The sequence below is a fragment of the Amblyraja radiata genome, chromosome 18 (assembly GCF_010909765.2).
Source record: "Amblyraja radiata isolate CabotCenter1 chromosome 18, sAmbRad1.1.pri, whole genome shotgun sequence".
In the NCBI taxonomy this organism is placed as follows: Eukaryota; Metazoa; Chordata; class Chondrichthyes; order Rajiformes; family Rajidae; genus Amblyraja; species Amblyraja radiata.
Window position 1 is genome coordinate 6,108,921 of NC_045973.1, and position 16,103 is coordinate 6,125,023.

Sequence of the window (16,103 nt, forward strand, 5' to 3'; positions counted from 1 at the left end):
CATGACAATAAACTCCAGTGAATCTTGAGCATATCAGGCATGATTATTTTTATATCATAGATAAGCTGGACATAGTGAATAGAACTTTGAAATCCATATTTTCGTCATGGTACAATCTTTTACCACTTTAATTAAAATGTGAATTTGGGTAACCAATGTATTATAGCAATAAGAATAAAATCAGCGATCCTTTTCCCAGAGTAGGGGAATCAAGAGGTAGAGGGGCAGAAAGTGCTAGAGTAACTCACTGGGTCAGGGAACATCTCTGGAGAACGCAGATAGGTGATATTTTGTTTCAAGACCATTCTACATACTCAAGGGTCCTGACCCAAAACGTCGCCTGCCCATGTTCTCTGGAGACCCGCTGAGTTACTCCAGTACATTGTGACCTTTTGTGTGAACCAGTATCTGCAGTTCCTTGTTTCTACAAGTAGATTTCATGAAAGGAATAAATGATTTAATGAGAGGAATAGACGCACAAAGTATCTTACCCAGAGTAGAGGAATCGAGGACCAGAGGACATGGGTTCAAGATGAAGGGGAAAAGATTTAATAGGATTCTGAGGGTTAACCTTTTCTTACAAAGGGTGGTGGGTGTATGGAACGGGCTGCCAGAGGAGGTAGTTGAGGCTGGGACTATCCCATCGTTTAAGAAACACTTAGACAGGTACATGGATAGGACAGGTTTGGAGGGATGTGGACCAAGTGCAGGTGGTGCAATGACTCGGGCCCAAAGAAGACAGACACATAATTGGAAAAGAGAACGTTTCCTGAATTTACATTAAACAGTGAATTCATTTATTGTTGCTAATTGGTTATTGAAAACTGTGTCTTTGTTGATATATATATTTGTACCTTTAATGCTATTTTCAAAATAACAGATGATTTAAAAAAATCTGTTGTTCAGTGCCTGCAAAATATTTTATAGATTATAGATTTCTGGATATAAATTTAACATATTTAAAGTTGTAAAATAGTGATTTGGTTTTATACCATATTTTACAGTGCACTGGCATTTGAAGAATGAGCACTATTTTGCATTTTAGTCATCCATTTCTAGATTTTGTTGATTCCTAAAGTACAGTCCATTAACAGCCAACATCAAAGATAAGAGCTAACTGAGACAATTTCAAAATTGGCATGAATTCGGGCCAATTCATGAAAATGAATTGAATGATTTTGGTCATAATTAAAATCATTCTGGATTTATTTGACTTTTAATCCATTTTACTGGCAAACTTTAGACTTTAGAGATACAGAGTGGAAACAGGCCCTTCGTCCCACCAAGTCTGTGCTGGTCAGCGATCACCCGATACACTAGCACCATCCTACACACTGGGAGCAATGTACATTATTTTTACCAAAGCTAATTAGCCTACAAACCTGCACGTCTTTGGAGAGTGGGAGGAAACCGGAGCACCCAGAGAAAACTCACACAGTCACAGGGAGAACGTAAAAACTCTACAGACAGCACCAGTTGTCTGGATCGAACCCAGGTCTCTGGCGCTGCAAGGCAGCAACTCCACTACTATGCCACTCTCACACAGTAATCCATTCCTAGATTATTTTTATTCATAAGACACAAAGTTCATTAAGGGCCAACATCAAAGCCATGAGCTAACTCTATTTCAAAATTGACATGAAATTGGGTTAATTCCTGAAAATGAATTGAATGATTTTGGTAATAATCAAAATCATTATGGATTTATTTGACTTTGAATCCATTTTGCGGGTAAACTTTAGACTTCAGGGATACTGTGTGTAAACAGGCCCACATTTTCCCTGTGACCTGCGTGGGTTTGCTCCGGGTGCTCCATTTTCCTCCCACGCTCCCACAAATACCTACAGGTTCGTAGGCTAATTGGCTTGGTAACATTGTATATTTGAGGGAGTTAGATGTGGTTCTTGTGGCTAAAGGGATCAGGGGGTATGGAAAGAAGGCAGGTACAGGATACTGAGTTGGATGATCAGCCATGATCATATTGAAGGCTCGAAGGGCCGAATGGCCTACTCCTGCAGGTACACAAAATTGCTGGAGGAACTCAGCGGGTGCAGCAGCATCTATGGAGCGAAGGAAATAGGCGACGTTTCGGGCCGAAACCCTTCCTCAGACGCCTACTCCTGCACCTATGTTCTATGTTTCTATGTATATAGTCCCTAGTGTGTATGATAATGTTAGTGTGCAGAGATCGCTGGTCAGCGCGAACTCAGTGGGCCGCAGGGCCGGTTTCCACTCTGTATCTCTAAAGCATAGTTTAGTTTAGAGATACAGCGCGGAAACAGGCCCTTCCGCCCACCAAGTCCACACCATCCAGCAATCCCCGCACACTAACACTATCCTACACACTAGGGACAATTTACAATAACACCAAGCCAATTGACCTGCAAACCTGTACATCTTTGAAGCGTGGGAGGACACCCGGGGAAAATCAATGCAGGTTACGGGGTGAACGTACAAACTCCGTGCAGACAGCAACTAAACTAAAATCAAAACTTTACCCTCTCACTGTTGAAAATACTAATTCATGAATTGATTCTTCAAATGGAAGAACAGAACTTTTGAAGAAGACCCTGAGGTTACTTTCATCGGTTTATTGGTTCCAACCAACTGGATCATGTCAAGATGACCCAAAAGGAATATATCTTCACAGACCTTCAGAGATTTATCCCAAAAAGACCTCTAACATTGCATGCTTGACATAGACTTTACATCCAAATTAGTATTTTGTATTTTTAATTTGATTTGATCGGATCATCTGCTTTTATAAAAATTGAACCATTCGAGAGAAAGGATAAGAGATTTTATTCCAAAATCAGACAGAATAAATAGTAATAAAAAGGAACTGCAGATGCTGGTTTCTACCAAAGGTAGACACAAAATGCTGGAGTAACTCAGCAGGTCTCGACCCAAAATGTCACCCGTTCAAAGTGATAGGAACGGGACTCTTCTTCAGACCAAATCTTCTTCTTCTTCTTCTTTCGTGTGGCGTGCACAGCCTAAAGTTGTTGGACAACTTGTTCTATTTGATCTTCCGTTTGTGCACGTCGAGTTGATTGCATTAGTCGAACCACGTGCAATCTTCCACCCCTTCAGACCAAATAAATAATGTTGAATAAACCAGCATAATTTACTCATTTGATTCAGGTAATTATACACATGGAATTATAGATTTTATATTTTATTTCCTGTTGGACTAATTTCATATAAATTCCATCATCTGTGCTTTTCTAACCTTCCACTTGACATTTAAAACAAAAACCATGTATCTGATATGTACTGGAGGCAGAATTACCTTGCACCACTCTGGTACAGTACTAATATATTCAATTCCTAGGAACACACAAACAAATTGCAGGCAAATTGTGAAAGCTACGATTTATCATTCTTTGACCCATTTTGGAAATTATATTTCATGATACCCTAGGGATGCAGAGATTGAAACGATATTCTTTCAATTTTAAATGTCTGGGTTTAAAACCATCTTAAATCCAGACACCAGCTGAAAATAATGGAATATGATCGTACTGTGGCGGCCCCTGGTGGTTAGCCACTCGTGGTGCGAACCCTCGGCTCTGGTGGTTGGGTCATGTGACTTGGTTTGGCGGGAAGAGCGGATCAGGGGTCTCCCGCGGCATATATATACTGCCGTAAAAACACCCTTGCCCCTTGTTGTGGCTCTGAGAGCTGTACTACCTAATAAAGATCACTTTGTTTGACAACACCTGTCTCGCTATAGTACTTTGTATTACCAGAATACATCTTTCATTTACATTGTTATGTAGGAATACATGGCTGGTGGCCCTATAGCAGAAGCGTCCATGTGGCGGGGCTGGAGACTGGAAGTATCCCGAGCTAATTCTGCCACCCCCATCATCTATTGCAACAAGTGATGGCTCCCACTGATTGTCGCCGGAAGCTTGCGATCTTGTCAGGACGGACGATGACAGCAATGTCAACATTTGAAACATGGAAGATGGACACGAAAGAAGAAGACTTGGCTGGTGGACGGCATTAGAGGTATCATAGGGATTTGCAGGATTCCACAGGGAATTGTTCTCTTGATATTGCTGTGAGGTCTTTGTGGAATGCACGCCAATTTAGACTGACACAAACTCCTTTGAGAAGTTCTGAAGTTTTAAACGTTGAGTAAAGATGTACCGTTTATTCTCCTTTCACCTCAAACCAGTCAATAACTTGTTATTTTAAGTGACGTCTTTGTTGCACTGCCATGAAAATCCAACAGTATTTTGCAAGTTCCGAGAAAGAGCAATAAAACAAATAACTGCTTCGGATGGAGGGATGAATGTTGCAGGAGTGTTATAGGAGTAGAATCAGGCCATTCGGCCCATCATGGCATTCAATCATGGCTGATCTCTGCCACCTCGTCCCATTTTCCTGCCTTCTCCCCAAAACCCTTGACACCCGTTCTAATCAAGAATCTGTCTATCACTGCCTTAAAATTATCCACTGATTTGGCCTTCACAGCCCTCTGTGACAATGAGTTCCACAGATCAACTATCCTCTGACTTAAGAAGTTCCTCCTTTCTAAAAGAACAGCCATTAATTCTGAAGGTTCTTTAATGGTAGGGTAACATCTTTCTCTTTTTCAAGCATGGATCCTTTACACAAAACACAAAGTGCTGGAGTTACTCAAACAGTCAGGCAGCATCTCTGGAGGGCATGGACAGGTGACGTATTGGGTCGGGTCCCTTCATCAAATTTTAAGAAGTTCTAACCCAAACCGTTGTCTGCCCATTGGTCTGAAGATGGGTCCCGACCTTTTATCCTGAGGCAGTGCCCTCTGGTCATAGTGGAAACATCCTCTCCACGTCCCCTCCCTCACTCGCTCTACAGCTTTCCAGTTCTGATAAAGGTCTTCGACCTAAAACATTTATTCTTAGTTTAGTTAAGTTTCGAGGTACAGCGTGGAAACAGGCCTTTCTGCACTGACCAATATTAGGTGTATGTTATCCAAGTTTTATGTCCTACACACTGGGAACAATTTACAGAAGCCAATTAACCTGCAAACCTGCACGCCTTGGGAGTGTGGGAGGAAACCGGAGCACCCGGAGAAAACCCACGCGATCACGGGGAGAACGTACAGACTCCGTACAGACAGCGCCCGTAGTCAGGATCGAACCCGGATCTCTGTCGCTGTAAGGCAGTAATTCTACCGCTGTGTAACTGTTTTACCTTTCGACAGACGAAGTCTGATTTGGTAGGTATTTTCAGTATTTCTGTTTTATTTTAGATTTCAATTTAAAAAAAACAAACATTTAAATTGAAATGAAACCCATTTACTCGTCCTGTGTGAAGATTTTGCTTTTCCATTACTGGATCTCTGCAGGCATCTTGGAATGAGACCTGCCCATAATCGGCCGAGATATAATCACTGCTGGCGATCAGGTTTAATTTAAATAAGTGGTAACGAAATTCACACAGCCATTGCCTAATTTGCAATGTCTCTGATCAATTTGGAAAGGACAAAATCACAATTGTGTTAAAAAATGAACTGATCATAGAGTCTTAGAGTCATAGGGTGATAAAGTGTGGAAACAGGCCCTTCGGCCCAACTTGCCCACACTGGCAAACATGTCCCAGCTGCCTGCGTTTGGCCCATATCCCTCCACACCTGTCCAAACCATGTACCTGTCTAATTGTTTCTTAAATGTTAGGATAGTCCCTGACTCGTCTACTGTAGAGGATAGACACAAAATCCTGGAGTAACTCAGCGGGACACGCAGGGACTGTTTCAGGTGGCGAACCTTCTTCAGACCTGACCCGAAACATCACCCATTCCTTCTCTCCAGAGATGCTGCCTGTCCCGCTGAGCTACTCCAGCATTTTGTAAATATCTTCGGTGTAAACCAGCATCTGCAGTTCCCTCTTACACAGAGATATAACGGGTTTAATTTGAATAATATGAAAACCAAATTCACACAGCATATCGTAATTTGCAATGTTCTCTGATCAATTTGAAAATGGCAAAATCGTGTTTATATGAAATACTGTAGTGTTGATAGACAAAAATGCTGGAGAAACTCAGCGGGTGAGGCAGCATCTATGGAGCGAAGGAAATAGGCGACGTTTTGGGTTGAGACCCTTCTTCTCGACCCAAAAACGTCGCCTATTTCCTTCGCTCCATAGATGCTGCCTCACCCGCTGAGTTTCTCCAGCATTTTTGTCTACCTTCGATTTTCCAGCATCTACAGTTCCAAATGATGAACTGTCGGGCCGAAACGTTGCCTATTTCCTTTGCTCCATAGATGCTGCCTCACCCGCTGAGTTTCCCCAGCATTTTTGTCTACCTTCGATTTTCCAGCATCTGCAGTTCCTTCTTAAACAAACTGGAGAGTGTTGTTCAGGATTCAAGTTCCATCATTACATAATGCTAAGTGGTCTTCTTCTTCTTATCGAGTCCACACACAAGATTAGAAGTTGTTCAGCCAGAGCTGAACACACTTCTCGGCATCTGCACAATGGTGTCTGTCTTGCACTTCTTGTGCGTCTTGTGCGTGGTGGTGGAAAGATTGGTTGAAACAGGGCCGCGACGTGAATGCTCTTTCCTTGACCCCATGCTAAGTGGTACACCTTTGTCTCTAAGCTGTGATATGATGTTACACTGGTAAGACCACCTGCCAGTGCAATTTATTGGGAATTCTGAGACCACACAAGATCTATAATACATGAAGTAGCTATACACAAAATATATGTAGGTATTAATGGATTATGTCCTTAAGTACAGTGGTGCAGCTGGTGGAGCTGCTGCCTCACAGTGGCCAGAGACCCGGGTTTGATCCTGACCTCCAGTGCCGTATGTGTAAAAGCTGTCTGGTTTTATGAATAGGAGAGCAATTAGAGAGCGAGTTGTCTCTGAATGTTCCAAGCTGAAAATGTGCAAATAAAGGCTTTTCGGCTTCTTGAAGAATTCTCCGTGTCTGTGTCATCTTATCCAAACTTTGAGTCTTAAAACCACGACATTAGCAGCATCTCTTTAGTTTAGTTTAGAGATACAGCGGGGAAATGGGTCCTTCGACCCACCGGGTCCGCGCTGACCAACGATCCCCGCATATTAACACTATCCTACACACACCAGGGACAATTTTTTGCATCTACCAAGCCAATTAACCTACAATCCTGTACGTCTTTGGAGAGTGGGAGGAAACCGAAGATGTCGGAGAAAACCCACGCAGGTCACGGGGAGAACGTAAAACTCCGTACAGACTGTGCCTGTAGTCGGGATCGAACCTGGGTGTCCGGCGCTGCATTCGCTGTAAGGCAGCAACTCTACCGCTGCGCCACCGTGCTAATGTCATTCGTTCTCTGGATTCCTCCCACATCACCAAGACATGCCGGCTTGTAACTTAATCGGCCTCTGTAAAAATAGTGTGCAAGGAGTGGGGGTGAAAATGGGATAACATAGAACTAGTGTGAGTGGGTGATCAATGGTCGGCGTGGGCCGAAGGGCCTGTTTCCATGCTGTATCTTTCAATAAAAAAGACCATTTTAACAATGGCCTTTGAATAAACGTGTTCAATATTTGGACGTTGGTTGCTATTTTTAGAAACATAGAAAAAACATAGAAAAATAGGTGCAGGAGTAGGCCATTCAGCCCTTTGAGCCAGCAGCACCATTCAATATGATCATGGCTGATCGTCTAAATTCAGTACCCACTTTTTGCCCACTAAAAGCATAATTTATGCACAAATTGTGTATTTCCACATCTGTATTTCCCAATAAATAAATGAGGAACAAAGAACCTCATTTCATAATGACATAAAGCAAGGAACCCATTTAATGGCAAGAAAAAGACAGAACAATTGATGGATTTATTTTTAGAAATATAGAGTGGAAACGGGCCTTATGGCCCACCGAGTCCGCACCAATCAGCATTCACCCATACATGAGTTTAGTTTAGTTTAGATTAGAAATGCAGCGCGGAAACAGGCCCTTCGGCCCACCGGGTCCACGCCGACCAGCGATCCCCGCACACTAACACTATCCTACACACACTAGGGACAATTTTTACAATTAACCTACAGACCTGTACGTCTTTGGAGTGTGGGAGGAAACCGAAGATCTCGGAGAAAACCCACGTTGGTCACGGCGATAACGTACAAAGTCCATACACACAGCACCCGTAATCAGGATCGAACCCGGGTCTCCGACGCTGCATTCGCTGTAAGGCAGCAACTCTACCACTGGCCACCCGTTCGTTCCGGGTTTCAGTGTGAAGAAGGGTTCCAATTCAAAACATCACCTATCCATGTTCTTCAGAGATGACCCATTGAGCTACTCCAGCACTTTGTGTATTTTGTTCCTCCCAGAATTGACTGGTTAACTATTCCTCACGTGGTTGCCGAAACTCATCAGACTTGGCCGAGCGTCAATACTTTTTGCCCACAAACTCTTTGAATCACTTCCCTCTGGAAGGCGACTCCGGACTGTCGAAGCTGCCACAGCCAGACATAAAAACAGTTTTTATCCACGAGTAGTTGCTCTACTCAACAGCCAAAAATCTGTAGCCTCCCTTTGATCTGGTATTTTGTTGGTTCACATGCTTGATCAATGGTGTTTTATCATTAATGTTTTATTATTATTAATGTTTAGTGTTTTCTGAGTCATTCGTAACTGTCACTGTATGTCATGTTGTTACTTGTGGGCGGAGCACCAAGGCAAATTCCTTGTATGCAAAGGTAGACAAAAGTGCTGGAGAAACTCAGCGGGTGCAGCAGCATCTATGGAGCGAAGGAAATAGGCAACGTTTCGGGCCAAAACCCTTGTACTGTATGTGAATACTTGGCCAATAAACCTACTTACTTTGAATCCAAAGATTGGGTGTTAAGGTTCCCAGTCCATACACTTGAGTTCAGAATATACTTCAATACTAAAGACATCTTATGTTCTTTTGATGAAGTAGGTCAAAAAGATTATAGTGTCTTCAATTTAAACATACTTTATTAGCTGTAAAACATTTTGGAATATACTGAGGGTAAGAATTTTGAGAAATATATATCTCGTGGCAAAAGGAGTGGTTTTGTGGCAGAATTATTTAAATAGTACCATCGTGTGATTTGAAGGGATCACAGCATCAAGTTTCAAAAGTCACAGATGCTACACAGATGTAGTTTGAATGAGGCAGAAGAAAGGAGTGGTGGTGGACACAGAGCAGGCTCAAAGGATGAATGAGCTAGTTAAGGAATAAGCTGGTAGACCCACTGCCTCACCGCGCCAGTGACCCAGGTTCAATCCCCACCTCGGGTTCTGTCCGTGGAGTTTGTATGTTTCCCCGTGACTGCGTGGATTTCCTCCGCTTCCCTCCCACATCCCCGGAGGTGGTGAATTTGTGGAATTCTTTGCCACAGAAGGCAGTGGACGCCACGTCGATGGATATTTTTTAAGGCAGAGTTAGATAGATTCTTGATCGGTACTGGTATCATGGATTATGGGGAGAAGGCAGGAGAATGGGGTTAAGAGGGAGAGATAGATCAGCCATGATTGAATGGCGGAGTAGACTTGATGGGCCGATTGGCCTAATTCTGCTCCTATCACTTATGAATCCTAAAAGACGCAAGATTTGTGGGTTAATTGGCCCTCTGTAAATTGCTCCTGATGTGTGGGCAGGAAGTGAAAGTGGGATAACTAGTGTGAACGGGTGATCGACGGTCAGCATTGGCTTGATGGACTGAAGGGCCTGTTTCTGTGCTGTATCCCTTAAAACTAAAAACTAGTTAATAATCCTCCCATCCTACCAACAACTAGAGAAAAGTCTTGAGTTACTATCTACCTCATTGGAGACCCTCTGACTATCTTTGTTTACTGCCTTTATCTTGCACTAAACGTTATTCATGTTATTCCCTAAGGCAGTGGTAGAGTTGCTGCCTTACTGCGCCGGAGACCCACGGTTCGATCCTGACTACGGGGTGCTGTCTGTGCGGAGTTTATACGTTCTCCTCGTGACCGCGTGGGTTTTCTCCGAGATCTTTGGTTTCCTCCCACACTCCAAAGACGTACAGGTTTGTAGGCTAATTGGCTTGGTGTATGTGTAAATTGTCCCCAGTGTGTGTAGGGTTGTGTTAATGTGCAGGGATCGCTGGTCGGTGTGGACTCGGTGGGCTAAAGGGCCTGTTTCCGCACTGTATCTCTAAACTAAACTGATCATGTGTTGTCTTTCCACTGACTGGTTAGGACGCAACAAAAGCTCTTCACTGTACCTCGCTACACGTGACAATAAATTAAACTCATACAGTAGAAAGATTGGCTACTAAGCAAATAATGGAAACTAGAGTTCTAAATATCCCTTTTCTAACCTCTAACTTCAAGCATTCCCTCTCTCCATCCCACCCCCACCAAAGTCACACCAGATTCCCCCATTCTCACCCAACAAACAGCCAACAATAGCCTATTTCCTTTATCATCGCCACCTTTTTGCATATTTCATTAATTTGTTCTTTATCTCCCATTTCCATTTTCCCTGACTAGTCTGAAGAAGGGACTCGACCCGAAACGTCACCCATTCCTCCTCCCCAGAGATGTCGCCTGTCCCGCTAAGTTACGCCAGCATTTTGTGTCTACCCCTTTTCTACATAATCTTTATATCCCCAAGAAAGTATCAGCAGATTTTTAGCTTTGGCTGCTGAGTTCCCTTCCTTTTACAGCTACAATTATTTCTAAGCTGAACTATCTCTAATCTAAACTAAAAGGTGAAAAAACGACATCAAATAACATGGGCATTGGGTGGAGTCAGGGAGTGAAACTGTGAGCACGGGGAAGAGATTGCTGGGGAATTAACTGCACCAGGGCTGAGCAGGAAGTCTATTAAGTGAGTCTTAAACAAAGCAAGATGCGATTTACTCTCTTCACCACAAGTGGAAACATTCTCACTTAATCCACTCCATCAAAACCTTTCCCCTTTCAAAGACTTCTGCTAGGTCAATTGTATTTTCTCAAGAGAAAAATATATCTTCAATGGTTCAATGGCACTTTCTTGTCACATGCTCCGAACTAAAGTGAAATTCTCTTTTACAGTTCACTAAAGGTATTATGGTACAAAAGCGCATTGTAGATGAAGTACAAGTGTATAGGAATAGTACACAAAGACCGTATAGAAGTGCCATGTTCATGTTCAGTTTGTTACAGGTGCAAACTTCTTAACCTGGCCATGAAGGCCCATTGTCCTGAAAGCCCATCAACGCCTCTACCAAAGATCCTATAGCAAGCAAGATAGACCACTCCTTCTAAATGCAATGGGCTGACGTGTAGTACGCAACGGAGCGGAACGTGGGCCTTTTTTTCATCCATTTCAGTAACCCGACCCGACCCGACCCGACTCGCAGTGTAATCAATGTTGCGGGGGAACAGTTTGTGTTAATAAATTATAATTCTGAAAATGAGGAGAAGATTTTTCCACAATAACTTTTATTTTTACGAGGATGTTTCCATAACCGGCTTCCGTCTCCGTACTAGTATCCTGTGGGATCTTTGGTGCGGAGACTGAAACCGGTTACGGAAGTGGGGCCGAAAATTACTCATGAATCTGCCCGTGACTGTACTACGTCTTTTTTCGTCGAGTGTTCTATCTTGCTCGCTATAGGATCTTTGGCCTCTACTTCCTTGATGGAGGGGATGTCGTTGAATACTCTCTTGAACTTCTACAGGTGTACAGTAGAGAGCGTATCGACTGGCTGCTTCACGGCCTGGTTCGGTAACTCGAACGCCCAGGAGCGGCGGAGACGACAGAGAATGGTGAACACTGCCCCGTCCAACATAGCTTTCTGACCTCCCGACCATCGAAGGGATCTACAGGAGGCACTGTCTCAAAAAGGCAGCCAACCTCATCAGAGACCCACACCACCCTGGGCACGTTCGCATTTCACTCATAGAAACTCCTGCCATCGGGAAGAAGGTACAGGAGCCTGGAAACTGCAACGTCCAGGTTCTGGAGCAACTTCTTCCCAGTAGCCATCAGGTAATTGAATACTACAAAATAGCAACTAAACTCCAAATGATGAACGGTAGACAAAAATGCTGGAGAAATTCAACGGGCGAGGCAGCATCTATGGAGCGAAGGAAATAGGCGACGTTTTGGGTTGAGACCCTTCTTCTCGACCCAAAAACGTCGCCTATTTCCTTCGCTCCATAGATGCTGCCTCACCCGTTGAATTTCTCCAGCATTTTTGTCTATCTTCGATTTTCCAGCATCTACAGTTCCAAATGATGAACTGTCATTACTGCACTAAGGACTTCAGGCTTTTTGTTTAGTACTAATATCATTAGTTTTAATTGTTTTGTTTATGTTATGTTATCCATTGAGAACTGTTGGTCACAGACCTGTGATGCTGCTGAATGAGAGAATTTCATTATTCCATTTTGGTGACAATTAAACACTTTTGACTCGACTTGACCTTGGCTTAATTGTATTTATGTACGGTATTATCTGATTTACACAAAAGATAGACACAAAAAACTGGAGCAACACAGCAGGACAGGCAGCATCTCTGGAGAGAAGGAATGGGTGACGTTTCAGGTCGAGACCCTTCTTCAGAGAGTTTGTTTGGATAGCATGCAAAACAAAGCTTTTCACTGTACCTCGGTACACGTGACAACAATGAACCTAAATCTAACATTATCAGAATGACTAGAAATAAAATGTGTCAGACATTAAAAAAAACTAAAATGTCTGACACATTTTATTTCTAGTCATTCATCATTCTTGAAGGAATGTCATTTGTCAACACCAGTAATAAACAAAACTTAACTAAATTATGAAAGAGTAATTTTATGAAATGAAACTTATGAAAATTACTCTTTCATAATTTAGTTAAGTTTTGTTTATTACTGGTGTTGACAAATGACATTCCTTCAAGATGGAGATGAGGAGGAATTTCTTTAGCCAGTGGGTGGTGAATCAGGGGAATTCATTGCCACGGACGGCTGTGGAAGCCAAGATATCGGGTGTTTCAATGGCAGAGGTTCTTGATTAGGAAGGGCATCGAATGTTACAGGGCGAAGGCAGGAGAATGGAGTTGAGAGGGAAAAATAGATCAGCCATGTTTGAATGACAGAGTTGTCTCGATGGGCTGAATGGCCTAATTCTGCTTCTGTGTCTTACAGTCAAATGGTCAAAACAGTTTTGGTCACTACAGTACTCTTGCATTGTCACAGGGTCTAAATTCTGGAACCGTGTAACAAAATCGCACTCTGGGATTTCCTTCACCAAACTCTGGTTGGAGAACGTGGCACGGTGCCACTTGGGCAAGGACGGGCAATATCGCCGGGCTTGCTAGCGGCAGCAAGATCCTAAATGTAACACACAAAAGCAAGGAAGAGTAAATAGCTCATGTTTTATTTTTACTAATAAGAATGATATTTTATTGTCTACGTGTTTCGGGAAGCAGACTGCGTGGTGAATTATTAAATGGTTTTTTTTTGTTGTTGTTAATACTCGCAAATGTGTTTTACTTACTGGAGGTTTCAAGCCCTCCAGCTGTTTGCTGTGCTGATGGGTGATAGTTGGGAGAGTCCCCTGCTATACAGCGCCAGCGTGACGCGTGTTTGGAGCGTAGGCGCCTGGATATTGACGCGCTCGCGTTTGAGGAAGTACAACACTGTCGGGTTCGTGCAAAAATAAGCAACCACCTGCCTTACATTACACTCCAAGAAACCCTGGGCATTTAGGCTGCCCGGGAGAGTAAAACAGTTCGCGGCCATTTACACACACTGCAAGGCACGTAGCCAACTTTAGAATCGGAGGATTTCAATTTCAACTGCTTTGAAAGTCGACACAAGGAACTATAGATGCTAGTTTTTTTTAAAGTTTGATATAGAGTGCATTCAGAATAACTTGCCCTGATCTATTTACCTTAAAGGATACAATGGAAAACGGGGCGGGGGGTTTACATGCCCCCCCCCCCCCCAAAAAAGTCGTTCATTAATTCATAAGTTCTCGGAGCCATTCGGCCCGTCAAGTCTACTCCGCCATTCTATCTATCTATCAGTCTCAACACCCCTTCGCCACATCACACCTGCCACCCGGTTGTCACCCCAGCTTTACTCGGCATTGCTGGAAAGCAGCTACCAAGAGAGGATTCAAGAGAGTTTATTGCCATGTGTCCCTGACAGGACTCGTGTAAACCGTTGATCCAGCAAATTTGTTAAAGGAAATCATTTGGCCTACCGTGGTGCAGAGTCTTACTTCGAAATCCACTTCGTTTAAATTATTGTAGGAAATTCGAAATAAAAAATAGTCTTAAGTGTTCTGTAAATCAGGCCACAAGTGGGACCTATAGAGATAATCACCTTTCGGATCACTGATATTTCAGGAGAATGCTTTCAATACAATTTTGAAAGTTGTACTTGCATTTTCTTGTAGTGTTATTTCAGGCAGCGTTATTATATTTTTTTAAAACACGACTTTGAAAGCTGTAACTGCACTTGCTTACAATTTATTTCAGGCAGTGTTTTCATGTAAAAATGGATCTGAGATGCTGCCTGAGTTACTCCAGCACTTTAAATCTGATGCTGCCTGACCCACTGAGTTGCTCCAGACACAAAACGCAGCTGACGTTTCGGGTCGGGATCCTTCTTCAGACTCAGCTACTCCAGCAATTTAAATCTGAGATGCTGCCGGGCCAGCTAAATTAATCCGACACTTTCTATCTGAGATGCTGCCTGATTTACTCCAGCACTTTGCGTTTTAGATGCTGCATGAGCCGCTGAGTTACTCCAGCACTTTAAACCTGAGATGCTGCCTGAGCCGCTGAGTTACTCCAGCACTTTAAACCTGAGATGCTGTCTGAGTTACTCCAACACTTCAAAACCGAGATGCTGCCTGACCACCTGAGATAATCAAGCACTCAATCCCCCCCTCTCTCTCTCTCTCTCTCTATCCCTCCCCAATCCAAGTCACACCAGCTTCTCATTTTCACCCAACAAACAGCTGGCAATGGCCTGTTTCGTTCATCATCGTTACTTTCTCTGCATATCTTTCATTCATTCTTCTTTACATCATTTAAAAAATATATCTCTCGTTTCCCTTTCCCCGACTTTCAGTCTGAAGAAGGGTCTCGAACCGAAACGTCTGTCCAGAGATGCTGCAGCCTTGTCCCGCTGAGTTACTCCAGCTTTTTCCAAGTCAAGTCAAGTTTTTATTTCAGATAAAGTGCAAGTGAAATGAATTTGCCAGCAGCGGTACAATATTAAAAAATATTGTGTGTGTGTCTATCTATCTTCACTTTATATTAGGAGATGCTTTTTCCGGCTCTTCTTTTCTTCAAAGCTGAGATGCTGCCTGCGTTCCTCCAGCACTTTGTGTCCTTTTTTTTTTTAACCCGTAGCCCTCAGCAGCTGCAGTTCCCTGGCGCTACTATGTATCTATCTGTTGCGAGTTTCTGGTTGCGTGTTTGTGTAAACACGATACATTGTTGCGGCTGGAGGAGATGCAGAGTTGCTGCGGGCGGGGGAGGAGTCGCTACAATGTTGCCCAGCTCGCTACAGTGTTGCCCCCAAAGAGTGGCTATAGTGTAGCCCAGCTCACTCCAGTGCAGCCGCTCGGCTGAGCCGGGGAGCCGGAGCCTCCGCCTTAAAGGGACGGGACGGGAAAGGAAGGGAAGGGAAACTACTCTCCTCTCCTCACTCGCTCGCACAATGTAGCGAAAAGATGGCGGAAACGGCCGAGGCTGACGTCAGCGCGGCCCGAAGAGCGGCCGGGCAGCAAGAAGGATCAGCAATGGCGACTGTGGAGCGGAGACTACCCAGTCCCGAGGCGCTGCTGGGACAGCCTTGGACCCACTGGATCGATGCCGCCAAACACCAAGGGGCCGACGGTGAGCCCAAAGCGCCGTTTAACCCGGAGAAAGACTTTTTGCTGCGTGTGCCGAGCGGGGCTGGGAATGTTTGTGCACCTACTTGGCGCAGGCAGCCAGGGCAAGTGTAGTAACTATGTGACTGACTGTCTGTCTGACTGATGTGTCCAATTGTTACACAGGCACCGAATTGGAAGAAACTTTTAAGGAGTGCGGGAAAAACCGGGAGGTCATGCGGTTGAGCAGGGAAGGTGAGCCTTGGCTTCAAACTTTGCTGTATTTGCCCCTGGATGGCTGGCT

At 43.8% G+C, this 16,103-nt stretch overlaps 1 protein-coding gene across 1 annotated transcript in view; it reads left to right on the plus strand.

Moving 5' to 3' along the window:
• Nucleotides 1–15,423: 15,423 nt before the first annotated feature.
• The window catches only part of atxn7 (ataxin 7), a 66,725-nt gene continuing 66,045 nt past the window's right edge, over nt 15,424–16,103 (plus strand). The window contains exons 1-2 of the mRNA XM_033036649.1: nt 15,424–15,824; nt 15,986–16,054. Of these exons, the coding sequence (XP_032892540.1) occupies nt 15,659–15,824; nt 15,986–16,054 (235 nt within the window). The 5' untranslated portion in view covers nt 15,424–15,658. The remainder of the gene's footprint in view (nt 15,825–15,985; nt 16,055–16,103) is intronic.